Source organism: Psittacula echo (assembly GCF_963264785.1).
Source record: "Psittacula echo genome assembly, chromosome: 1".
In the NCBI taxonomy this organism is placed as follows: Eukaryota; Metazoa; Chordata; class Aves; order Psittaciformes; family Psittacidae; genus Psittacula; species Psittacula echo.
Genome location: NC_137735.1, coordinates 1,281,766 through 1,306,811, shown reverse-complemented (window position 1 = coordinate 1,306,811; position 25,046 = coordinate 1,281,766). Strand labels below are relative to the sequence as shown.

The 25,046-nt window shown below is 48.8% G+C and overlaps 1 protein-coding gene across 2 annotated transcripts in view; it reads left to right on the top strand.

Moving 5' to 3' along the window:
* Nucleotides 1-22,453, top strand: part of EXOC6B (exocyst complex component 6B) — a gene marked incomplete at both ends in the record, with an annotated part of 302,342 nt that extends 279,889 nt beyond the window's left edge. For both annotated transcript variants that reach the window (XM_080627686.1, XM_080627685.1), the window contains 2 exons: nucleotides 17,063-17,175; nucleotides 22,327-22,453. In XM_080627686.1, coding sequence (XP_080483812.1) covers nucleotides 17,063-17,175; nucleotides 22,327-22,453 — 240 coding nt within the window. The remainder of the gene's footprint in view (nucleotides 1-17,062; nucleotides 17,176-22,326) is intronic.
* Nucleotides 22,454-25,046: the final 2,593 nt, after the last annotated feature.

Here is a 25,046-nt window from a genome sequence, read left to right as displayed (position 1 = left end):
GCACCAGTGCTGCTTCGCTAATGGTTTTTCTGCGCAAACTTGACTGGAGGACAAAGTATCTCAAAAACCGTCTTCTGCCCTTCCAGTGCTGCTTCCTGGATGCTGAAGGGGCTGGGACTGCTCTTATCTTGTGATACCATGTCAAGAGATTGGCAGGGACAACATTATTGCCACCACAAGCTCCTCTTCTGGGCAGTGACCCTCAGAATTCTGAGAGTTTAAAGTCTATTTCTGAGGCTTCTAAGCCCAGGTTTTGCCATCTTAATAACGTGAGAGAGTGGCTTGGGCTGCTAGATGGAAAGTGTGTGCAAGATTCATGGACCTCACTTGGAGCATTGTGTGCAGTTCTGGTGTCCTCAACATAAAAAGGACGTGGAGCTGTTGGAGCAAGTCCAGAGGAGGCCACGAGGATGATCAGGGGCTGGAGCACCTCCCGTATGGAGACAGGCTGAGAAAGTTGGGGCTGTTCAGCCTGGAGAAGAGAAGGCTGCGTGGAGACCTCAGAGCAGCTTCCAGTATCTGAAGGGGGCCTACAGGGATGCTGGGGATGGACTCTTCATTAGGGACTGTAGTGACAGGACAAGGGGTAACGGGTTCAAACTGAAACAGGGGAAGTTTAGATTGGATCTAAGGAAGAAATTCTTTACTGAGAGGTTGGTGAGGCACTGGAATGGGTTGCCCAGGGAAGCTGTGAATGCTCCATCCCTGGCAGTGTTCAAGGCCAGGTTGGACAGAGTCTTGGGTGCCATGGTTTAGTGTGAGGTGTCCCTGCCCATGGCAGGGGGTTGGAACTGAATGATCTTAAGGTCCTTTCCAACCCAAACTATTCTATAATTCTTTGATGGTTTTGCCATAGCTTTTGCCGTGCACCACCTCAGCTCCTGGTTGTGCAGCGCAGCTCCGATCTGGCTGTAACACTCGTTGTGCTTTTTTATTTCTTTAAATAATTCCTTCCCTTTTTTTTTAGCTAACAATGACCTCAGCTGTTTGTTTAAGGAGTTCATAACCCCACAAAAACGTTACGGCAACCGAAAGGAGGTTTGCAAGAAGCCCTTTGGTTGGGAGCCTCTGGCATCGATCTGCTGGGCTTCTGCTTTATGTTCCTATCAAACAATAATGAAATTAAGGAGAAAGAAGAAAGCAAACAGTTTGGTGTAAATAGAGACATATCCGTGTTGGTTTATCCTTCCTCAAACAGTGTTGAGCACAGGAAAGGGTGAGCAGACGGCTTGGCCTGGCTGCCTCTTCCTGCAAAGAGGTGAATGAGGCAGCAAAACGGTGAAGGACATGTGGGTACCTACAGGTGAACCCTGAAATAAGGCATCCTGGTATTGTATTGTGCCAGCGCCTTCATTTTGGGCTGAAATTGCCCAGGAAAAGGGATGCTGGGCTTAAAAACACGGCTGCTAAGGCTGGACTGAGAGCTGAGATGTGTTTAGTTTATGCTTGAGTGCACCAGTGTCGTGTAAACTGGACCATTCTTGAGGGTCTTACTGGTTTGGAGGAGTTTCATCACCTGTGGGCATGCTGAGTTAATGGCTCTGCCAGACTTGGAACCAGAAGTTTGGTGATGAAATGTGGATGGCAGTTCCCTGAGCAGATTGCCATGGAAAAGGGGTGAACTAGATGAGCATTAAGGTCCTTACCAACCCAGCCCAGTCTGTGATTCTGTGTTGCGGGTTCTGTATATGAGGTTTTATCTGCTCTGGCAAATCTCCCTCCTCTGAAATCACTTCTACATGAAATGCATCTGTCTCTTTTTTTATTGCTGTTATTTTTATTTTCTGTCTTCTCTTTTCCCCCTTTTAACTTGTTTGCCCTTTTCTATTTTTACTTTTTTCTTTTTTGTTTTTTTCTTTGGTTTTTTTCTTGTTTTCCATTTGCCTTTTTCCTTTTTTCTTCTTTTTTTTTTTTCAAAATTCTTTTTCTTTTTTTCTTCCTTTTTCTGCTTCTTTTTTTTTCCCTTTTCCCCCTTTTTTTTTAGCTTTTATTATTTTTTATTTCATTTTCCTTTTTTCTTGTTTTCTCTTTTGCTTTTTTCCTTTTAACTCCCTCTCTTTCATTCCCCTCCCATCCCCACTCCTGTTTGGTTTGGTTTGATTGGGGGGGGGGTTGTTCTCCCCATATTTGCTCCAATTCTCCAGAGCAGTTTTCTCCTGGCACCTTTAAAATTCCCTGGAGTTTGGAAAAAAAAGAGCTGCCTTTGGGATGCTGGTGATCACTGGGACTGGCCACTGCAGGACTGGGGGAGCATCAGCTCTGGGCATCGCACTGTTCAACCTCTCCTTAAACAGGACAGCACCTTTCCGGATCCCATTTCAGCAACTGAGACACTCCAAACCCTCTCTTTGCAGCCCTACCAGTGTGCTTAAGGAGCATATTTAACCCCAAAAGAGATTTCCTGCTGTTTTCTCTCCCTTCACAAACCCTCATGCTGTGTCCCCATCGCTGCCCCAACGATGGGCGTCAAATTCCCTGCTCCACCAGGACCTGGCCATCATCTATTGCCTTTTTTCCCCACAAATTGCTTTATAACAGCGTGATAACTCTGCGTGCACATCGTAAAACATCTCTTCCCAGGATTTACCTTCCTATGTCGATGCAAAGGGAGTTTCTCAGCCTCGCCTTTCCCTCCTAACCCAGCTCTTGGCATCCAAAATCTGCCTTTGTTTATACCTTTCCAAGGCTGTGACAATAAGTGCAAGGCCATCCAGAGGTTAGTGTGACACCACGTAAGGAAAAGCCTTTGCTTTTGTTTTCAGATTCCTCTGAAGGTTGTGGGCTTTTTATCTACAACAAATAGCCATAAATCCTGCTGGGTCTCCCTGTGCCCAAGGCTGCAGCACGAGCCTGGCGGATGCAATAGCAGGATGAAATGATGCTTCAGCTGGGATCTCTCCTGATGCTCAGCCTTTTCATCCCAACATATTTAGTTACAGGAAAGCGTGCCTTGCAAGGTTTTGGAGGTTTAATTTGTTGGAAGCTGGAGTTTGGTCACCCTGGGTATTTTCAGGATGCCGAAAGCAAGTGTTGAATGCTTTCTGCACAAGAATGTTGTTCCCCCCTTCACATTAGTTTCCTCAAATTTGAAGTTCCTAAAATGGTTTGCACCCAGCGAAAAATGAATAGGTTCAAACATGGTGTTCTGGTGAGGCTCTGGAAGAGGTTACCCAAGGAGGTTCTGAATGCTCCATCCCTGGCAGTGTCCAAGGCCAGGTTGGACAGAGCTTGGGGCAACCTGCTCTAGTGGAACGTGTCCCTACCTGTGGCATGGGGCTGGAACTGGATGAGTTTAAGGTGCTTTCCAACACAAACCATTCTGGGATTCTGTAATTTATGTCCAGGGACATGAAAAGTCTGGGGTCCAGAGTTTGCAAGCCCTCAAAAAGCATCAGCTCATCTATTACCATCAACTGGAGTCCAGTGATTTCATGGCCTTGCTGTGTAAAATCTGCCTTAGATGCTAAGAGGGATGATGAGCCGTCCTAAAGGGAGGTGTGGTGGTGTCCACTCAACCAAAAAAGGGACTTTTTTACTGTGTGGTGGAAAGTATAATGTGAAATAATGGACTTTAATCTTTACATTTTTCCATAGTAATCGGTTAGAAGCCATAGAAATACAATTTTCCTTATTTTCCTGAAGTTGGGAATTACCAAATTCACTGATTTCTAACCTTCTGCAAAGTTATTTCAGTGTTCGCTTTTAGCCAAGTGTTTCCTACCAGTCTTGTCTCACAACTGGTTTAAATATCCACTTGCTTGTGCATCCACCTCTCTGTAGAATACTCTAAATGGCTCTTGCTGTTTTCCAAACACTGAGACTCTGGAAATATAAATCTCGTGGCCTTATAAAAATAGTTCTGATCAACCACCCAAATTGCTGGGTTATTTGATGGACTAAATTAGTTTTGCAGGTGTTGCTACTAGATACAGGGAACGACTGTACTTTCTAGGGGGATATATCTGGAAGTCTTATGTTTGCAAAGCTGAGCAAACCTTCTCAGTGGGAGCTGGTGATGTCCGAGGTCATCTCCTCCATCTCGTCATCCCTGCCCTTTCCATCCTCTGCCTTGGGCAGAGACCCCAGCGTCACCACTGTCTTCAGCAGTGATGCTGGATTCATCTTCTCTGAGCAGGCTCCTGTGAGCTGTACTGGAGCAAGTCTTGTCCACACCTCAAATCCTGTGGTCAGTTCTGGGCCCCTCGCTACAAGGGAGACATTGAGGGGCTGGAGCGGGGCCAGAGAAGGGCACTGGAGCTGGTGCAGGGCCTGGAGCACAGTGTGATGGGGAAGGGCTGAGGGACCTGGGGGGTTCAGTCTGGGGAAGAGAAGGCTCAGGGGGGACCTGATGGCTCCCTACAAGTGCCTGAGAGGAGGATGGAGCCAGGAGGGGCTGGGCTCTGCTCCCAAGGAACAAGGGATGGGACAAGAGGAACCGGCCTCAAGCTGCACCAGGGCAGGTTTAGATGGAGCTGAGGAACAATTCCTGCCCCAGAGGGTGCTCAGGCATTGGAACAGGCTGCCCAGGGCAGGGCTGCAGCCACTGTCCATGGAGATGTTTAAAAGACATGGCGCTTAGGGATGTGGTTTAGTGTTGGACTTGTCAGTTCTGGGTTAAGGGTTGGACTTGACTATCTTGAAGGTCACCAAAGGACCAAACCCATGACAAGTAAATGATGGGAAGCATGAAACCGCATCTTAGAGCTCTCATTGCCCACCCTTCCCAAATCCCTATCTCCTGTTGTGTTCCTTGAACCATCCAAGATGTGCAAATGTTTTATCTTTTCTATTTGTTCCCTGTGTGCCACCCCATCGAGGGAGATGCTGCCTGCTGGCTTTCTTATTCATCTTGAGTCAAAGAACTTCATGCCACCTCCAAATGATGCTGCTTACCTCCTCACCTCCTGCTTCTAATGGATATTAAATAGCTCTATAATTAGGAAAGTGGCATGTTTTGAGCTTCGTAAGCAGAAAAAGGCCATTCATCCAGCAAAGCAGCAGCAGACCCAGTGCTGGAGCCGCATGGGCCTTGCTCTGAGCTTGGACCACCCGCAGGTACCACAGCTGCCCTCCTGCATCCCGCAGGTGCTTGAATCCTTGAAAGCAAGCAAGCCTGCTCTTTTTGTTTCCTATAGAAAAAAGAACCCACCCCAAAGAAGTAGTTCCAGGTCTGAGCCTGCCTCCTGCAAAGCCAGGCAAGGGCACTGCAGTGTGTTTTCTGTTTACAGTAGAGCTTAAAGAAATAAGCATCAGTTACATAGGGGGAAAAATGAGAACACAGTCAAATTGGACCCCAGGGCAAGGCTCGCTGAGAACAATAGATCTGCTAAACAAAACCACCGAGGGTAAGGAGGAAGTTATCATGAAAAGCAGGGGATATATTAGTTTAGTTTAGAGTGGGTTTGTGTTTGTTTTTTCTCCTTAAGAAAGGAAGGTATTTCAAGCACTTGAACTTGAGCGTCTCTATTTCGCCGCCCAGACGGTCTCCTCTCGACCGGCCGAGTGACCTCTGCCAGCGGATGCTGAGCTCTCCCTTTCCCTCCGTGTCAGCTGGGAGATGAAGAGGCGGCTGCCTCTGCCTCCCGTCACGCCTGCGTCTTGGAAATAAATGGGAGCGCGGCGACGGGCTGCGGCGCGCTGCGTGAAGAGGGCAGCCAGAGTTTAGGAGGCCATGGCCTGACAAAGGTTTCCTGCTGGGTGAAAGGAACCACCAGACCCGTTATCGCACCTTGTTGCTCTTTTCTCTTCGCTTTTTCTTGGGTTTTTTTGGGGCAGAAAGCCGTATAAACCCACCGCAGGTCATCCCTGCTCACAGTGGGCACGCAGAGCTGCTTGCTCCTCATAAAGTCATAAACCACGTTGGAAAAGACCTTTAAGATCATCAAGTCCAACCATTCCCCAGCACTGCCAAGGCCACCCCTAACCCATGGCACTGAGGCCTCGTCTGCACGGGCTGTGAACCCTTGCAGGGACGGTGCCTGCAGCCCTGCCCTGGGCAGCCTGTTCCAATGCCTGAGCACCCTCTGGGGCAGGAATTGTTCCTCAGCTCCATCTAAACCTGCCCTGGTGCAGCTTGAGGCCGCTTCCTCTTGTCCCATCCCTTGTTCCTTGGGAGCAGAGCCCAGCCCCTCCTGGCTCCATCCTCCTCTCAGGCACTTGTAGGAAGCTGCCACAGAGCCCGTACACAACTCATTGCATGCTCTGGCGCAGAGAACAACACTCTGCCTCCCTCCTATTCCCTCTTATAGCTGCTTCTCCATCTCCTGCACGTGCCGGTGCACTCCAGGCTGGTTCCCAGCAGCTCCCAGCGTTTCCATCGCTCCCCCTGCCCAAGGAGGACGGGAGGAAGCGCGCCGATAATGCTCATTAAATTTATAGCCGCGTCGCGCTGTAATGTTTAATCAAGGTTACGTGACTGTGTGCTGCCGCGCAGGGTACAAGTTCAACGCAAGGTGAATCTTGTCTGAGATAATCTGAAAGTTCACTCGGAGGTGAAGGCAGCCGCAGCTTCTCGTAGACCAGTTGGGGTTAGCAAGAGGTCACCTCTTTTTTCCTTTCCTCTTTTTTTTGTGTGTGTGTGTGTGTGTGTAAACCCCTTTTTTAATGGGTAAACAAAAGGAAAAATGCAACTTTGCAGAGGACTTGGCATCAGCTGAGGAACAGGAAGAGTAATTGTGGCGTGCTGGCCCCAGGCTGCGGTTTGGTACCCGGGCTGCAGGGCTCAGGGAAGGTGATGCCAGCACGCTTAGGGACAGTGGGAGCAGTTCAGTTCCACTTGCGTGGCTTTCTTGCACTGTGGCAAGGAGGGGACCCTGAGAGCTGAGCTCGAAAAGGCTTTGCTGGTTCACTTATCTGTACTGGTGGGACCCCCCCAGTGAGGAAAACACTCAGTGCCCCTCACCGGGGTGTCTGGGCATCGCGTCCTGGCTGCTGGTGGCACCAGGTGGGGCTGTATTTAGCTGAAAACGGGGCTCAGTTGTCTTCTGGGCAGACCCTGATCACTGCAGGTACCTGAATTTGCAGACGAGGAGCATTAACCCCTCCTGTCCCCAAAGCTTTCTGTCTGCAAATCCCTGCTCCACCAATTAATTGGGAACATTTTCTACTAGAACAGAGGCATCTAAAGTGATTTTTCCCCTCTGCTACTATAGGATCGATGATGGAGTGATTTGTCTATAGGTTTATTTGGAGCACTGCTGCTTTTCTCCCCTCTCAGCCCACTTTCTTGTGTTTAGGGGGTTTTTCTTTTCTGTGCTCTTCTTAACTCTTCATCTCTTGTGCTAAAGCATCCTGATCTGCCATTGAGATGCTGGGATTTTCCGTGTTATTTCTTAACATTTTCTTCAGAACTCCTGATTTTGGAGTGAGGGTCAGGCAGGGTAAGTCAGGTAAATGCACGAGGCTGTGTGCACCCACACCACAGCAGCAGAGAGTACAGTATTTCTGTATACAAGGGGTACCTGAATGCACAATGCCATCATCTGCCTACCACAGAGCAGAGGGTCTTTTCCCATCAGCAAATCCACCTTTTCCTCCCCATAATAGCTTCAAAAATGCTTCTAATTACCTACAACCTGAGTATTTCCCAAGCTTTGCAGTCCACATTCCTCCCAGGTAACCTCAGATACTGACCCCAAGCATTTAGCCAGGCTCCATCCTTAACTAAGCTGAGTAATGGGTGCACCGTCTGGCCGCGGTCACCGAAGATCTGAGCCGGAGAGGCTACCAAAGGGATACTTCTAAAGGAGACATCTTTGCTTGGGGAATGAATCCCCCTTTGTGATGGTTAAATGGAAACGCAAAGTGTTATTCAATAGCGGTCCCTGGAGAAGGCTCTTCCGAGGCTCTTTCATTTCTTTTGGCTGCTGCCCAGTATTGTCTCTTTGTCTTATTGTAGGATCTGGAGGGTAGAAATGCGGTCGTCTTCTCTGGAAAAGCACCATGCAAACTTGTGAACCTGCATGGAGAATTTGATGAGTCTAAATAATCATTCTCATGAGTGCAAACTGGCTACTAAATCCAGCAGGACAGAGTTGCCTTTTGTTCTTTTGGCCATTCATAAAATCCCCCATCTGAGTGGTTATCACTAGAACCAACTGATTTTGTTCACAAACACTGAAATCCCTGTGGGTTTGGACCAAATCATTTTCATGCCTTGCTGGGTTTTATTTTTCCAAGCAGCACTGCATAGTGTTTTGTGATGGTTGGAGAAACTTGGGATTTCCCTAGAATTCAATGTAGCCTTCCCTGTGGGCAAGCCTCCAGTGAATGACTAAAGCCACTATCCTGCACCATCAAACTCAGCAGGAGTGTGAACGAAGTGGGTAGGGACTTTCCAGCCATCTTCAAGGCTGTCACAGAATCATAGAAACATAGAAGAGTTTGGGTTGGAAAGGACCCGAAAGCTCATCCAGTTCCAATCCCCTGCCATGGGCAGGGACACCTTCCACTAGAGCAGCTTGCTCAAGACCCTGTCTCTGTAACACGCTGTGCTAATCCTCAGCGTCTCCACCCTCGCTCTTGGGCTGCTTTGCATCACTTCTCTTGAAGCTCAACAACCTTTTGTGGCTCCTTCATGTGGTTTTGTGTCGCAGGCTGGGAGGAGAAGGTGGATTCCTCAAAGCCGTATTTTACCCAAAAGGGAGGTTTTTTGCTGTAAGTGCGGAAATGAGCTACAATCAGAAACAACATGTTCTCAGGTAAAGCTGTTTGTTAAGATTTTAACGAGACCCTTGGAGTAAATATCTTCTGAGACAGTAGAAAAGTCAACCGGTGTAATTACAGCATTACTTCAAAGCAGGTGAAAAGCCAGAGGTTTTCCTCGTAATAAATGATGAACGGTTGCAGATGGGAAACCAGAAGAACTTTCTGTGCACACAGCCCAGGCAGAAAGCTTTCTGGAGGCCTTCCCCTGGAAATCTGATGTATGAAATACAAAAACCTATAAACAGGCAATAATACAAATCTGAAAATAATCCAAACTGGACAAATCAGGGCTTTGCTGGTCTCAAGCCTTTCTCCATTACATAGTGTCCCATCTGCCATAAATGTTTCCAGATTCTTCTCATGATATAAGTAAACAGAAAACAAAAAGAAGGAAAGATAAAGTTTCTGCCTTAACTCACAAAATCAATCCAGTTAAAATGTGAGATGAGGAACTTGGAATCAGTTCTCCTCCCTCCAGCATGAGTGTTCAGGAGGAAGGATAACCCCTGGTGGAACATCTGCCCAGGAGACCTGGAGGGGGTCACTTGAGCTTTGGGTTGTTGTGCCTTACAGAGAGGTCTAAGCAGGCAGGACAGCATTCTGGGATCTGCACTAACTCCTACATGTCCATCACTCTCTTGCGGACAGGTCTGGTAAGCAGCTAAAATAAGATTAACCTTCGCTGTGCCCTACGTGTGTTGATCCATTGGCTTGTGCAACATCAGGTTACTGCGGGTGTTACCCAACCCCTCATGCAAATACACTCAAGACCTAGAGCAAATCTTAGTTTGCAGTGAAATCAGTGACAAATCTACTCCTGCTTTCACTTAGGCCACAATTTTACCCTCTGTGTCTTTCACAAGTAAATGAACAAACATGATGTTCCAATTCCTGGTGCCTTTTCTTCTTAGCAATGCTATTGTCCAAACCCACATCTCTTCATGGGTTAGAGTATTTCTTTCTCTTTCAGTATTAATTTCCCACAAGGCGTAATTGAAACCTCACCAAAATAAATTATTTTGAATGTACTTGTCTGTGGCTGCTGGTGCTGGAAACTCCTCGGGCTTTTGTGCTCTGTAACAATTACCCATTGGCTGGTAGTAGGGGCTGCTCAACCCGGGATGGGGATGTGCTGTGGGCAAACTGGGAATTGGCACTGGTTTGAATTCAGTTGTCTTTTGTGCTTTTATGGAGCAGGACCAGGTCTTGCCTGGGTGTTTTCTGGTCCCACTAGAAGCATCTTGTCCCTTTGTACAGATGGGTTTAGGTGGGATGATGGAAGACCCCAAGTGCTGCCTTCCTGAGCCTCTTGTCACCTTTATCAAAGGAGCTGTGGAGTTAAATCGATGAAATGACCTTTTTTAAGGCCTTGGTAGGTTTGTAAGCTAGCGGTGTGATCTCTTGCAAGCTGAAGCACGGCTGGTTTGTAGAAGGTCAAAGGCTGATCATTCTTCGTGCTGCTTGCAACAAAGACTGGGGAAGAGGAGCATCAGACTTAGAGTTTATAAAGATGAGAGGGGATAATGGAGTTTTTAGAGCTGGGTTCAGCTTGGTTCTGAAAATATTTCCTCTTTCTGCCCCCAGAAAGCAGGAGCAGTTGCTCATGAACATGACCCTCAGCGGCTTTCAGGGCAGGAGCGCTGCCTCCAGCTGGGAAACCACCAAACCCAACTTATAATTTACACTTCTGTGCACCCTGGTGTCCAGGGGACATAAAGCTCATCATGAAAGCTTGACCATAACCGTGTGGCGCTGCTGTCCCTTCCACATTGATCTGAACCTCCCTCAAAACCAAGGAAGATCTCACGCACCCACTGTTGGCACCATCTAGACCCAGGCCAGGCTCCTCCAGACGCCTGGCTGTCTCCTACTTTAAGTCACAGCAAGTTACCTCTAATTCCCTTAGCTTGGTTGGATGTGAGAAATCCGGGATAATTGCCTTTGAATTTGTTGAAACAGGTTGCAAGGTTTGCCAGCTAATGGTCTGGAGTCGTCCTTCCCTTTTCATCCGTCAGTGTTTGTGTGTATGCTCATGCTGATGGTGTTTGTTTTGAGGTTCCTTAATAGCAGATGTGCTTTGTAGAAGGCTTGTCAGGCAGTAACGCCTCATAGCCCAGCTCTGGCCAGCCCCAACGTGGTCCCTGAGCACCACGGAAAGTCAACAGCTCTTAGCAGAGAAGAGTCTGTCTCCTGCTGTACATGTGCTTAGAGGAAAGAGAACTAAAAGGGTAATTAACAGCTGCAGAGACACAAGAATTCCTTGATTCAGGCTTTTATCAGAGGGAAGATTTAGTTCTTTATAGGATGGTTTCCCACCAGCCCTCACACCATCTGGTTGCCAGTGGATCTGGTGATGCTGTGATGGTGTTGGCAGAGGACAGTTCTTTTCAAACCATCTTGATGCTGTCTCTTTTCATTGTGAGTAAATATCGTGGTGGGTAAAAGGGGAAGGGATGTTTGGTTCTGGGATAGAATAATGGAACCATAGAACAGCCCAGGTTAGAAGGGGTTGAACGATCATTTGGTCCACTCTTTTGTGGTAAGGAAAGCCTACAGGAGATGATCTAGCACCCTGTTCCATGGCATCTTGCAAACCTCCAGCACTGGGGACTCCAGCACATCCCCAGGGAAGTTGTTCCAGTGGATGATTGTTCTCACTGTAGAAATTTCTTTCTTGTATTGAGATGAAACCTCTCCTGTGGCAACTTGGAGGCATTACTGCTTGTCTTCCCCATGTGGCTCCTTGCAAAGAGAAAGCCTTCATCCTCCATGTAGCTACTCTTTAAGTATTGGAATACTGTGATGGGGGTCTCCCTGAGCCTTCACTTCTCCAGGAAGAGACTAGGCCTTGAAGGAACGTGAGGGTCTTTATGATGGAGTTGTTTCTCCTTTACCATGGTTGGACTGTAGGCTGCCTTCATGTCTTGGAGCAGCTCCAGTTGTGAACAGTTGCTCTTTGCTTTTTATTTGGATGAGTTTTGCTTCCTGCTTCAGTGGATGCAACATCATGTCACATGTGGTGAAGGTTCTATCTCAGGAAGCTCTTCCCTCTGCTAACAGTGGATGATCACACTATTCCAGTAGAGTTGTCCATGAGTCCAGAGCATTTGGTGTGTCTCTAGTGGTGGTTTCTTGCAGGTTGAAAGTGTTTGGGTGCAACTCCCTGTTTGTGGATGGTCAGAGTGATGCTGCGTCAGTTCAGAAGAGGGAAAAGGAAAAAATAGGAGAGCCAGGTATTGCATGAAGTCAGGGATATCAGGAATTTCCATCTGTTCTGCAGTAACATTTGCCCTTCAAGTCTCAGGCTTGAGGAGGGGAGGAGAGGTCCTTGGGGCTGGAAGGATTCCACATCTAGAGTTATCCCTGCAGCATCGCATGAGATAGGACAAGGGGGGTTTGCATGGGTTTATTTTCATCTTACGAAACATGAGTCTCCTTTTCCTGCCATCTTCGTTATCTGTAGCCACCATAGGTCAGCTCCTGGGTTTGTCAGAGCCTGCTGTGATGCTGGTACAAGCGCGGAAATACTGGTGCTTCCCTTGATCTTGTTCCAGGGTGCTGGCGGAGCTCGCTAACTGTGTTTAGGATCTCTTTGAGTTCACATTACATTATTTCTGGCTTGGCTAAAAGAACTTTATCCAGATCTGTTGTCTCATGTCAGAACATAGTGTCCTGGTTCGCTTTGCATCTGGAGGGATAAGCTTGGGAAGTCATTGCGATGTCCCACCAGCGTGCAATGAGGTTGCACCATCATTTCCCTGCTCTTGATGTGAGGGGTGTGAACACATGAGATTTGGGGAGTTGGAGATGGTGGTGTTAGAAGGGGGGTGAAATGGTTTTCGAGGTAGAACTGGGGGGAATGGGGAGAAGGTGTTTCTCAGCCCCTGCCAAGTGTAGCCTGAAGCAGGGCTGGGAACTGGTTCCCAGTTTATTTCTTCCTTTCCAGTGTTGCCCGCTCTTGAATCACCATTTGAGTTAAAGTTCATATATATGTATAAAAACTTGGGGTTTTGAGTATCTTTTGGTAGCATATTCAAACCCTTCTCCATTTGTTCATTTATATTAATATATATGTGAACCTCTGCTCTGGAGACAGGCCAAGAGTGCAGGGGTTTTCAGCCTAGAGAAGGAAAGGCTCCAGGAGACCTTAGAGCAGCTCCAGTGCCTAAAGGGGCTGCAGGAAAGCTGGAGAGGGGCTTGGGACAAGGGCCTGTAGGGACAGGCCAAGGGGAATGGCTTTAACCTGCCAGAGAGGAGACTGAGCTGAGCTCTTAGGCAGAAGCTCTTCCCTGTGAGGGTGCTGAGGCACTGGCCCAGGGTGCCCAGAGAAGCTGTGGCTGCCCCATCCCTGGCAGTGTTCAAGGCCAGGTTGGACACAGGGGCTTGGAGCAAGCTGCTCCAGTGGAAGGGGTCCCTGCCAGTGGAACTGGATGGGCTTTACTCTCCCTTCCAACACAAACCAGGCTGGGATTCTATGATTAATGAATGAGTTGTGATGTAAATTACTGTGTAGTTTCTAAGAACTCCAGAGAACCTCTCCACACTCCTGCAACAAGATGCTTCTCATACCCTGGGAAGCTGCAGGTTCGCAGCCCTGCACAGCACACACAGCACGTCTGCAGCTTTCTGAGCTTATTCCACTTTCACATCATCACGCTAAAAGCTCCTCTTTTTTCCTCTCCCTCTTCTTTTCCTTTCCCCCCAGTGTATATGCTGTCGAGTTTGATTTATAGCCTTGAAAAGGAGACTCCAGTTTGAGGAATTAATGGTATTTGCATATTTTATTTGGAAACTCCCCTGGCAGACCCATTGCAGCCCAGCGCCGTGGCGCAGGCGGGTTTTTCCTTTCTCTTTTTCTCCCCCCTCACTCATTCACATTTAGCAGCAGAGGTGAAAAGTTTAAACAGTAAAACCAATAAAACCACATTTATGTGACAGATAAATCGCTTCGAGACAGCTTGCTCTGAGCCATCGGGCTTCCTCCTTGCAAGACCTCTTCTCCTATGGTACATGACCTGCGGCAGAGCCCTGGGAGCGCCGGCGATGCCCTGTGCCACACGGCAGCCAGGGGCAAAGGTGCTGGCCCCGGCTATCCTCAAACCTGCCTCGCCAGCAAGATGGATGTGAGCAAGCAGTTGTAAAATACACAGGCTATCCATCACTGTCGTGAGCTGGCCGGGGGGAGTCTGGGTCTCCCAGTGCCTGGGGAAGGTCCAGCCCAGGCTGGGAGCACATTTAGGATGGGGCTTGTTTAGAATCACGAGATCATTTAGGTTGGAAAAGACCTTTGAGGTCATCGAGCCCAGCTGTTGATCCAACACTGCCAAGGCCACCTCTGAACCATGTCACTGAGGGCCACATCTACACATCTTAAATACCTCCAAGGACAGTGACTGCAGCCCTGCCCTGGGCAGCCTGTTCCAATGCCTGAGCACCCTCTGGGGCAGGAATTGTTCCTCAGCTCCATCTAAACCTGCCCTGGTGCAGCTTGAGGCCGGTTCCTCTTGTCCCATCCCTTGTTCCTTGGGAGCAGAGCCCAGCCCCTCCTGGCTCCATCCTCCTCTCAGGCACTTGTAGGGAGCGATCAGGTCCCCCCTGAGCCTTCTCTTCTCCAGACTGAACCCCCCAGGTCCCTCAGCCCTTCCCCATCACACTGTGCTCCAGGCCCTGCTCCAGCTCCAGTGCCCTTCTCTGGCCCTGCTCCAGCCCCTCAATGTCTCTCTTGCAGTGAGGGGCCCAGAGCTGAACACAGGATTCAAGGTGCAGCCTCACCAGTGCCCAGTGCAGGGGCACAGTCACTGCCCTGACCCTGCTGCCACACTGGTGCTGATACAGGCCAGGATGCTGGGGGCTTCTTGGCTGCCTGGGCACAAGCTGCTCATATTCAGCTGGCTCTTGACCAACACCCCCATATCACTGGGGTTTCTCTCAAATGTGGTTATTGCAGTCTTGCAGCCAGGAATGCAGCTGGAGCTACGTGAATGGCTTGATGGATGAGAGTAAAATCATAGAATCCCAGACCGGTTTGTGTTGAAAGGGAGCTTAAAGCTCCTCCAGTCCCAACCCCTGCCATGGGCAGGGACCCCTTCCACTGGAGCAGTTTGCTCCAAGCCCCTGTGTCCAACCTGGCCTTGTACATTCCCTGGTGCAGAAGAGCTGCATTGCTTCAACCCGGCTGAGCTGAACTGGATTGGAGCTCAGCTGTAGGAAAGCTGTGGGATGGGGATGGCTGTTGGCCTAAGGCTCAGGCTCCCAAGCTGGAGAGCAAGGGCTGAGCTGTTCATCTAAGTTCTTCTTAAACATCTCCCCATGCTGCATTAGCCACGCTCTTTCTGAAAGACATTCATGGGAGGTTTCTCTAGGCCCTTTCCTTATCCATCTGCTGAGCCTTCCCCAAGCCTCTGCTGTCCCCCCAGCCTCCTTTATGACACCTCCCAATGCTTTTAATTCCATCTCCTCCTAACCCACTTCTAATCTTCCCCTTTTTATTTGGTTCTTCTTTTGTCCTTTATTCCTTGGGCTTCATTTCTACTCCCTATGAATGGCTACCTGGCCCCTCCATGGCCCAGCCATGCACTTTCTGTGCAGTAACTCGTGCTGCTTTGTGTATGGGTTGCTAGAGGCACGTTCATCCCTCCAGGGCCACCAGCAAAAGGACTTTGGTGCGTTGGGGGAGATCCGCTTTTAGCCTGTTCAACCATGCAACTTGCCCCAGCAGCCAGCAAAGCCCGATAGAAGAGTTTGGGCCCTGCTGTGCTGTCTGAAAAGAGCCTGTGAAATCATATGTAAGGTTGTCTCTTGAAGGTGCCCATTGGAAAAACCTCCCGCCAATGATGTTCAGCTCGGGTTTGTAGTTAACACAATGGACCTGCCATACAAAGCCGCTCGGGACCGCAGGCTGGAAAAGCCCTCTTAGGTCCCAGCTAATCCGTCCCCCCCGCCAGCCCATGGGATTGTTCCTGACAGCTTCTTTTCTTTGCCCTGACCTACATAGTCAAAAAGAATCTTGTTGCACATTTTCGTTTTGTACCTTGAGGTCTTGGAGGAGCTAAATCCCCTTCTTGGCGGGGCAGGATGTGTTGTTAAACAGTGCTGGAGCTTCCAGGAAAACCATGGAGACGCGGGTACAATGAGCCCTCTATGGTCCCCGCTTGGCTGCGGGATGGTCCTTCTCCGGGCTGCAGTGGTGGGTGCTGGGAGCGATGAAGATGTCCACATGCTTGGCAGCCTGTCCTGCAATAGAGTGGTCACAGCAGCTCTCCAAGGCAGAAGGTTGGGGCAGGGGGGGAATGCAGCCACTCTTAATTAACCTGTTTTAGATAATGGAGATGAAGGCTGCATGCCATGCATCTTCAGCTGTGCTCTCAGGGGCGATGGAGAAGCAAGTCCTCTTAGGGGTAAGGAGGTCCTCGTGTGGGAAAGACATAGAATCATAGAATAGTTTGGGTTGGAAGGAACCTTCAAAGCTCATTTAGTCCAGCCCCCTGCAGTGTGCAGGGACATCTTCAACTGGATCATGAGAGTTCCTGTTTGGGTTTTAAGGACAACAAAGATGCAAAAGGTGGGGTGGGAGAGGGCGTATAGGAAACCTGGGCTATAGTTTGTTTGTCCCTCAACTGGATCAGCTGAGAGTGATGGGGCACTCAGGGAGTCCTTTGTGGAGGTGAAAGACTTCAGGTGTGGAGCAAGGGCTGTGATGGAGGGCTGAATTAATCCTTCCCCTACTGCCAGGGGCTGGTGGTTTCTCTTACAAATGTCTGGAAACCACCTGGGATTCCTGGTCTCTGGTAGCTGTGTTCATTCAATAAACCGCTGAGCTCCTGAATGGGTCCCAAACCTCCCTAGGGAGCTCTCATCGTTGTTAGAGATGCTTACAAAGCACTTGAAAGCTGTTGAAGTGGACCAAGCCTAATGAGAAATCCTTGTGGCAGGGTTCAAATGGTGCTGGAAGCTCTTTGGGGCCAGAAGAAATCTGCAGTGACTTTAACCCCAAAATTGCCATCCTGCTGTAGCTGAGAGCATCAGGATGTCTTTGCCACCTGTCTCCTTGGGGTATCTTGGTCCTCCTATCCTCTGTACTGATAGTTCACCCCAAAAATAGAGATAAAGTAGCAGGAGTGCACTATAGCTAAATTAGTACAGCCATACATAAATTAACATTAAATAGTAATAAATTAATGATTAAATATGAACATGTTAATAGATAGATATTAGCAGATAGTATTAAATGGATTAATAAAGACTAAAACCCATTTGTTGTGGTTAATTCATCCTGTCCAGGGTCAGCTTTCAGATCAGCCATCTGCTCTTTGACCACCTTTATAAATCTTCTATCTGTGTGTTTTTTCTGCTCCAGCTCTTGGATCTGTTCATCCAGTGGGACTGGTCGACGTATTTGGCTGACTACGGGCAGCCCACATGCAAGTATCTTCGTGTGAACCCAACGACAGCCCTTGTCCTGCTGGAAAAGTGAGTGTGGGTCTGGATAACTGGGGTAATTTTAGTCCCATCTTGCTTTGAGCGATTGTGGATTTTAGCAGCGCATTCCATCGTGGTGCTGCAGGAAGCAAAGATTTCACCTCTGGGTGTACAGCGGGAACTCACATAGAAACATGCTGGTTTATCCCACTAACCAGAATTCCAGAGTTTGTATTGAAATGCGTTGACTTTCTGTGAGGTGGCTTGTGCCACTCCTGTGAGCCAGCAGCAAGGAGGGAAAGTCCATGAGTTCGCTGCAGACCCAAAGAGTAGGATTTGTTCCAGGGTTGTTCAGCCTGGAGAAGAGAAGGCTCAAGAGAAACCTTAGAGCAGCTCCAGTGCCTAAAGGGGCTGCAGGAAAGCTGGAGAGGGGCTTGGGACAAGGGCCTGTAGGGACAGGCCAAGGGGAATGGCTTTAACCTGCCCGAGGGGAGACTGAGCTGAGCTCTTAGGCAGAAGCTCTTCCTTGTGAGGGTGCTGAGGCGCTGGCCCAGGGTGCCCAGAGAAGCTGTGGCTGCCCCATCCCTGGCAGTGTTCAAGGCCAGGTTGGACACAGGGGCTTGGAGCAAGCTGCTCCAGTGGAAGGGGTCCCTGCCCGTGGCAGGGGTTGGAGCTGGAGGAGCTTTAAGGTCCTTTCCAACCCAAACCATTCCATGACTGTATGATTTGCTTCACTTGTAATCCCTCTAGCAGATGGGAGAGAGGTGCCACCAGTCACCTGGTAGGAGGTGGCCCTGATAGGTAGACTTTCAGTCTCTCACTGGGAGCACCAGCCAGCCTCAGATTGCTTCCAGGCTTTGGAGGTGCATCTGTAGTAGTTATGATCCACATAACTGACCCACCTCCTCTTGCAGAGGTGAATAAGTAATTTCACAGCAACTTATGACATCTAGATATTGCCAGTATAGTACACAGGGACTGAACTTCAGTAGTTGCTGTGTGTAAAGCACTTTCATACATCATAACGTTGGTTTTATATATGTATTTATATGTGTTGTGTAATATCCTGTGGTATTCACAACATATTCACAACTCAACATGCATGATGCAAAAGCTTGAGATTTACTCAGAGCTACCAATAAAATGGTAACATAAAGAGCCATCAAAAATCAGAGAACTTGGACATGAAGCAGTTGGAAGAACCAGGGAATGGGAAGCAGGCAGTGAGCTGGGATCTGTGGCAGTTTCTGGGATGGCACTGGGACAGCAGGAAGGCAGCTCCATGCTCCTGGCCGTTTTCCCCACGTATTATTCAGGCAGGCAGCACCCATGCATTGGTGTTAAAAAGCCACAAACCCCAGCTTGGCTTGCCAGCCTTCTCCCCAAAAAGGAGAAGTTATCCCATTTGCTTCCTAGTTACCCACCAGGTTAGCACTTGCATCTCCTGCATCCTTGTGGCGTGGCATCACTGGCACATCATCGCCTGCACGCTCTGCCTTCTCCTTGCTTGGGCTTCAGGCCCTTTGAGGAGCCTTCTGTGCATCATCCACCAGCTCCAGCACCCCAGGCACTGTGCACTGACCCAGCCATAGCTTCAGGCACGTCCACTCCTGAGCCCTCCCCATCCCTCTCCATAGCAGCCAAGCTTTGCCCACAAGGCGACGTGAAATGCTGATCCACTGGTTCATTTTGTAACCTGTTTTCATCATTATCTCTTTTCCTAATCACACATCTCCCATAGGATATCACGAGTGTAAGTATGCTGCTTGCTTGGGCTTTTACCCTCACCTCGCAGTGACTTTGTTGTTTGATTTAAATGGAGCACTAAATGATCTAAATGCAAGCTGCCTTTGAAACGGTTCTCACCGGTAACTTTATCGTCTCAAATGCACTAATTAGAGCTAAAAGAGGAGCTTTTACTCCATTGCTTTTTTTCCCTTATAGATTAATTTAAACAAAGCTTGGCTTTATTGAAGGTGGTGTTCGTTGACAGGGGTGGGGACAGCACTGAGCTCTCTCTTTTTCCCTTCCTCTTAGTCCTTGCGCTAACGCACACGGACCATGTTACAAACCCAGGCTTGGTTGTTCCAGGGCACTGCGGGGACACACTTAAAGAAATTAAAGTGCCAATCCTCCAAAGGGCTGCTCGAAAGCATTGCCACCCTCTTTCAAACCTGATAGTCTTGGTCTCTGGATGCACCACTTGATTAGGGACCAGGTGCTTCCTATAGGTAAATGGTGGAAAAGAAATAGGCTGGTGTTTCTGAAGACCTTTAACACCAACCACATTGCATTGGCCCGGTGTCGTCTGCAGGGCTGTGATGGCAGGACCAGAACTGGTCTGGTCTCCTCAAGCAGATCTGGAAGCTCAGCTTTCCACAGGGATGCAGCAGCTCCCAGTGCTGCCAGGTCCCTGGCATAGCACGACCCAGGTTCTGCAGGATTGTGTGTCCTGTAGGCAACTTAATTCATTAATAATAACTTAGTGCCTCTTCCTTCGTGTGCTGTCTGGAGATACCAGATGCTCCTGTCCCTCCCAGACACTCATCCCCACTTTAACAGGCCCACCTATGTGAGTTTGTTTTGGGATCAGTGCTCCAACCATAATGCTTTTTCATCCTGATCGAGCAGCTTTATCCATGCAGATCCTTTCTAATAATTCAAAGAAGATTTTCTTACATACAACACGTGTTACTTCAAAAACATTTCATGGATCTGAAGAGATCCCATGGGATCAGAGATGGCTCCAAGGATGTCCAGGATGAGAGAAAGGGCTCTTATGGCAGAGGATGCTCTGCTGTGAATTCCCTATGCATTACCTGGGGGTTACTGCAGCAGGCAGTGATGGAGAGCGATGGGTACAGCGCTGGGTGGAGGTTTCTGAAGGTACAAGTTTGCTCTCAGCACCTCTGATGTCCCCATGTAGCTTGTGAAGTAGAAACAGAGCTCTCGTCCCTCCTGGTAAAGTGATTTGAGACCCGCTGGAGCTGTACAGCACTGCCCAAGGTGTCCCATGGGAGAATGGTTATGTCCAAAATTGAGGATACTGGGACACCTGTATCCTGTGAGACTCAAAGATGCTGCTTTCTGTCGGAGCATCACTCCCTGGTTCTTGCAGAGGAGCAGCTGCAAACCTGCTTTGCTTAAGAAAGTAGAGAAATTAAGAAAATAATACTTACTTTGGTGAATAAAAGTGCTCCAAGCTATCTTGTTACTGTTGGGAAGGCAGCTTGGTTGTAATCCTGCGTCTTTGGGCACTTACAACTTTAGCAAATTAGCCTTTGGGATAAAGTTGTTATCCTTGTTTCCGGTTCCAAGCTGGATGTTTTTGGGAACATTTCAGATTCCCTTTGGCCCTTTATTATGAAGATTGAAGCATGAAAAAACTTCATTTGTTTTTTTGTTTAAATTGGTTAAATAAGTTTCAAGGGGTTTGCTTTTGCTCCATTAATTCAAAACCCCCCTGGTTTGATGACGTGCCAACTTCCCAGGACTATCAGCGCCGTGTCCCAGTCACTTTAATGCTTCATTGAGATCCCCAAAGCTGCAAACTCAGGCTGACATGACTCGTCCAAAGCCATCAGCTTCTGCCAGATCTGATTTACCAAGAAAATCATTTACAAATTAGGGTATTATACAAGAGCGGTGCTGGCTGGGAAGCAGCAGGTTGGATATTAGGAGCCTGATACCTTCAGCTGTTGAAGGATTGACCATTGTGGGGTGATTTCCCTTCCCAGCACATGTCCTGTCTGCATAAAGCTCATGCTTGGAGCGTGCACTGAGACCTGTCCCCCCCAAATATGCATCTGTGAACACAAGCATGCATGAACCCCCAGCTTTGCATGGCAGAGGGAGATGGAGCTGCTCCAGCTTCATCTTCAGGTCCCATCCTACCACTTGCTTTTCTTCTCTCTGGCTTTTTGGAGGCCTTGTGGAGAGCAGGGCACTGATTCATGTATTAAATGTCCTATCCCTGGCAGTGTTCAAGGCCAGGTTGGACACAGGGGCTTGGAGCAAGCTGCTCCAGTGGAAGGTGTCCATGTTCATGACATGGGGTTGGAAGTGAAGGAGCTTTAAGGTCTCTTCCAACCCAAACCATTCTGTGATTCTATGATTCTGTGAAATGTAATCTAAAAAATATAAATCTCAAGAAGATTTTTAAACTGAGGAAACCTGTGCTGGATCCCTTCCTTTAAAATAAATTATATTCTGTAACACTGTATAATATTTTCAGTTCACAACTCCAAACCTTTCCAGCTGCCCCAAAAGCTGCATCTCCTGGCTGCATGCAATGCATCATGTCAAATAAGAAGCCTTAATGCTGTGGATCCAATGCTAATTTTTTTAATTTCCCATAATATTCCAGTGTTATCACGTGCCACTTCAAAAGGTGACATGGGGATCTAGCAAACAGAGATACAAGAGAGACATTGAGGGGATGGAGCGGGGCCAGAGAAGGGCACTGGAGCTGGTGCAGGGCCTGGAGCACAGTGTGATGGGGAAGGGCTGAGGGACCTGGGGGGTTCAGTGTGGAGAAGAGAAGGCTCAGGGGGGACCTGATGGCTCCCTACAAGTGCCTGAGAGGAGGATGGAGCCAGGAGGGGCTGGGCTCTGCTCCCAAGGAACAAGGGATGGGACAAGAGGAACCGGCCTCAAGCTGCACCAGGGCAGGTTTAGATGGAGCTGAGGAACAATTCCTGCCCCAGAGGGTGCTCAGGCATTGGAACAGGCTGCCCAGGGCAGGGCTGCAGGCACCGTCCCTGCAAGTGTTCACAGCCCGTGGAGACGAGGCCTCAGTGCCATGGGTTAGGGGTGGCCTTGGCAGTGATGGATTAATGGTTGGACTGGATGATCTTAAAGGGCTTTTCCAACCTGGTTGATTCCATGATTCTGTGAAAGACTGCTTGGAAGGTGAGGACAAGAGGCTTTAGGGTCTTATGAATTTTAGCATTAGAGTTAGACCCAATGGTGACATTGATAGGGATTTGTGGGGCTTAAAGCGTAAATACAAAGCCTACACATGGCTTGGTATGCCCATGTTTATACGAATACATGAGCAAAGCTGGGTTAGAGCCTGTAGATGCAGTCACCTCCTCTGTCTATCAGTGCTCTGTGGGCATTGCACATGGAATTCCTTCATGGGGCTTGGGTGCGATGTTGAGCGGCTCTTCGTGTGCCGTAACCTGTTTCTGCTCTGCGCAGGATGAAGGACACGAGCAGAAAAAACAATGTTTTTGCCCAGTTTCGGAAAAACGAGAGGGACAAGCAGAAGCTGATCGACACCGTGGCCAAGCAGCTCCGCAGCCTCATCAACAGCCATCACTCGTGAGGGATTTGGGGACCTCCTGCCCACGCCGGTCCCTGCACCACAGCCTTCCACATGCCTGGACTTGGGATTCTTGTTCAAAGAGAATATATGTATTTTTTTATTCACCTGTATAGTATTCATGAAACCCACCCTTGATGACAAAATGTTCCTTGTTAAACAATCCCGGGGCAGACAGGCAGCACTGCTCGTGGAGGTGGTGTCAGGAGTCTCCTGTTATAAACTCCTATTTTCAGGGGTTTATAAAGCAATGGTAAATCCTGAAGCCTGAGAGACAAGTTCACACCCAGACTGTTTTCTTTTTTTTTATAGAAGCCAAATGGAAAGAACTGTTCTGACTTCCTTTTGTTAACTTATTCAGTCGCAGAACAAATGAAAGCAAGAAATATAGGGAGGAGTCGTGGTTTCAGGTTCTCCTCATGGGCTCCGGTAAAAGGAGCACGTTTAGGAAGAGGGTCACCCATTAGTGTGTCTTGCCAGTTTGTGTATTGGGTTTAGGGAAAGAGGCAAACTGATTTCCCAACTTCTCTCCTCTTTTTTTCCTCCAAGGGCTGGTTTCCACTTTATGCTGCAGATCGATGGAGCTGCATCCCTCTCTGTAATCAGTGTAGCCACCCCCTGAGCTCCACCTCTAGGACTTGCCAGTGTCTTTTGGACCTGCACTGAATGTAGAAAGGCTTTGAGATCTGCCTCCTTCATTAGATTTGGAAAGGGAGAGCCAGAAGGTAATCTGGTATGGTGCTGCTCACATCCAGCACATTTGGGTTGCAGGAAAGGAGTGATGCTCAGCAGGGATGGTGCAAAGGGATACGGGGCTCTCTCCGTGTCCAGGCCACTCCATTCAGGGATTTTTTCCTCTCTTTGCACCTCTTTTTCGTGCTGCTGTCCCATCTTCCCTCTCCTCCTGACACAGTGCAATGGGGTGAAGTCCCTCTGCTCCCTACAAGCACTCTGCTTTGTGCTGTGGGAGGAGCAGTCCTGGAAACTCACCAAAGGCCAGGACACCAAGCAGGAACCTCTTGGAGGTCCCCAAAGCAGAGATGCAGCAGGAGATACCCCATGGAGCAGCATCACTCACTTCTCCCCAGCTCAGAAGTGCCTATGGACAAAATCCCTCTCTGCTCTGAAGGTGCCCAAACGTCCTCCCCTCAAATCAAGACAGCCTTTGATGAGGATGGTGTCGTTACCAACAGGACTTTAATCCCAGGGTTCAGGTTACAGAGAGAGGGGACTTTAGCCCTTATCTTCTCGTTACCCTTTTGACTCTGATTACTGCAAGTGAAAGCTTATCCCAAGCCGGTTTTCCCACCTCCCAAATGATGTTAAAGGGAACTAAATCTTCCTGGTGGATGTCACAGCCCTGCAAGTGCTGCTTCAGCCGGGTGTGAGCTGTGCCTGTTTCCTACCCTCGTTTGAAGGCAGTGGGTGCTCAGCCCTCAAACCTGTCTGGAAGTGGAGGGTTTTGCTTTGCTGACCTGTGGAACAAGGTTCCTTCTCCTTCCCCTCTCCCAGCACAGACTCCTGAAGCTATGGAGGAGCAGGACTGGTTCAAACATCCCTGCATGGCATTTGGAGAGGGCAGCAGCTCTGCCTTGGGGCGTTCAGTCCCTTGCTGACCACATGCACCTTTTGTTGTGTGTTTCTTACCTGGGGAGCAAGTCCATCACTCCAGATTTGGATGCACAAAGGGGATGGTGCTTTATCTTCCTTCCTTGTTCCTCAGCAGCACCTTTTTGTTGTTTTCTTTTTGATAAGGGTACGTGTTACTTAACCCTGGACGTAAATGGGAACGTTGTCAGCAATGACCTTCCGGAGATGTTATCCTGTCCCAGCAGTCTCCAGCCATGAGGAACAAGGGATTACTTTCATTAGTAAGAGGGAAGAACCAAACCTGGCCTTGTGGTTCCTTGTTTTTAGGGGGTGATCAGACTTCACTTTTTTCCTTAACACCTCTTTGAAGTACATGTAAGAAGGATGGAGTTAAAAAGAAGCAGCTGAAAGTTGGTGTTAGTGTGGCCAGAAATGGAATCATCTTCGTAGGTAGATCTACATATGACCCGGCAAAGGCTTTCAGGGGGCCAAGTGAAATGAACTCAGTCCATTCCCTGCTGGTAACCTCTTTCCTGCTCTCCAAAATGCTGGACCAGAGCATGAACCAGCCTGTGGGCTTGACCTGTGAGTCCCAGAGCATCCCAGCCCAAGCTTGGCATCCCAAATCCCACACAGCCAAGAAGGAAATATTGCCTGGCTTTTCAGACTCCAATGGAAGAGGAAGCTCTTCCTTGCCAAATTGCTGGGGGAAGGAAGCAGACAGGTTCTTATGGTCATGGCAGCAATAGGAGAGCTCTCAGCCCTTCAACCAAGACTTGTCCCACAAGCTACAGGACCATGGGGCACTTCTGTTCCTCCTCCCCATCCCATGGTGCCTCCATGAGAAAGATGTGAGGAAGAGTGTGAAGGGGGTTCAAAAGCAGATGGAATCAGCTGGTTCAAGCACCAGCCCTGAGCTCCTACCCAGAGGATGGAGACCAATCCAAAATCCCAGCTTCCCAATGGTGACAGTACCAGTGGAAGCTTCAACCCACGGGGCACTTCA